The 1487-nt window shown below is 45.0% G+C and overlaps 1 protein-coding gene across 1 annotated transcript in view; it reads left to right on the top strand.

Moving 5' to 3' along the window:
* LOC114065642 (myosin heavy chain, skeletal muscle, adult-like) overlaps window positions 1-1487 on the top strand; it is a 17308-nt gene that overhangs the window by 14234 nt on the left and 1587 nt on the right. The window contains exons 20-22 of the mRNA XM_027899700.1: window positions 53-361; window positions 885-1088; window positions 1312-1466. Of these exons, the coding sequence (XP_027755501.1) occupies window positions 53-361; window positions 885-1088; window positions 1312-1466 (668 nt within the window). The remainder of the gene's footprint in view (window positions 1-52; window positions 362-884; window positions 1089-1311; window positions 1467-1487) is intronic.

Raw genomic sequence — 1487 nt, 5'->3', positions numbered from 1 at the left:
AAGCAAGCAGGAGGTTTATCAGTGTTCCCCACGCTTGTGTCCACTTGTCCAGGCCTCTCTGGAACATGAAGAGGGGAAGATCCTGCGCCTGCAGCTTGAGCTCAACCAGGTGAAGTCTGAGATTGACAGGAAGATAGCAGAGAAAGATGAGGAGATCGACCAGATGAAGAGAAACCACCTCAGAATTGTAGAGTCGTTGCAGAGCAGCCTGGACGCTGAGATCAGGAGCAGGAACGAAGCCCTGAGGCTGAAGAAGAAGATGGAGGGAGACCTGAATGAAATGGAGATCCAGCTCAGCCATGCCAACCGTGTGGCTGCCGAGGCGCAAAAGAACCTGAGAAACACCCAAGGAGTGCTCAAGGTACGGTACAAAAACCCAGGTTCTCACTGGTTTCTGACACAGCTAAATATTGACGATGAAGGAATGGGACTGCACAAACACACCATTCGGTTTTCAGGATCCTCCACAGATCTCTCTCCGCATTCCCCTTTTATTAACTTCTTTGGGTAAACAGCACCAACTGTTGCCATTCAGTTAACAATAATTCCCAGTACTTTGGTGACCTGATGTTTGGATCTCACACATTCACACACTATCATTCTGTGATTGTATAAACCATGCAGGTTATCTTGCAGACTGATAAGTGGTTTTCTGCTTTGTGAACACAACACTCTCTTTGTCAAAACATGATCAAGAGCAAAACACTTGATCAAAATACTTTTTGGTTCTAATAAACTGAATCTGCAGGTGCAGGCTTGCTCAACTCGTTCCACAGCTAAAAATTTTCCGACTTTTAGAATTCTATCATTTCTATATTGATATTAAAATGGAAAATAGGAGAATGTGAAAAATACGCCTCCCAATCTCTTTTTTTCCTTACAAGGACACACAGATCCATTTGGACGATGCTCTCAGGACCCAGGATGACCTGAAGGAGCAGGTGGCCATGGTGGAGCGCAGAGCAAACCTGCTGCAGGCTGAAGTGGAGGAGCTACGGGCAGCCCTGGAGCAGACGGAGCGGTCGAGGAAATTGGCTGAGCAGGAGCTCCTGGATGCCACTGAACGTGTGCAGCTCCTCCACACTCAGGTAAGTTCTAGACTTTAATACCTATAACACCTACAGTTCTTAGAGAATTGAAATGGTCAATAGCTTGGTTTTCCTTTTTTAATAGTATTATGTCAATTACTCTTCATCAGTCTACCATTGTCATTTATTAACAAATTGCCTTTTTCATAGAAATAGGCAATTTGATTTCTCTAAACATGGTATAAAGTAACTGAATGAAAGAACGTGTCCTTTTCTTCAACAGAACACCAGCTTGATCAACACCAAGAAGAAGCTGGAGACGGACATTTCTCAGATTCAGAGCGAAATGGAGGATACCATCCAGGAAGCCCGCAATGCTGAAGAGAAGGCCAAGAAGGCCATCACAGATGTGAGTCGGGGCTCCTTTCATTGCTGGTGGTCAGTGTATTCTCCCCAAAA

Source organism: Empidonax traillii, unplaced genomic scaffold, assembly GCF_003031625.1.
Source record: "Empidonax traillii isolate 1590-97213 ecotype Southwest subspecies unplaced genomic scaffold, ASM303162v1 scaffold685:size505991, whole genome shotgun sequence".
Lineage (NCBI taxonomy): Eukaryota > Metazoa > Chordata > Aves > Passeriformes > Tyrannidae > Empidonax > Empidonax traillii.
The sequence above is the reverse complement of the archived record's forward strand: the minus strand, read 5'-3'. Positions and strand labels throughout refer to the sequence as shown.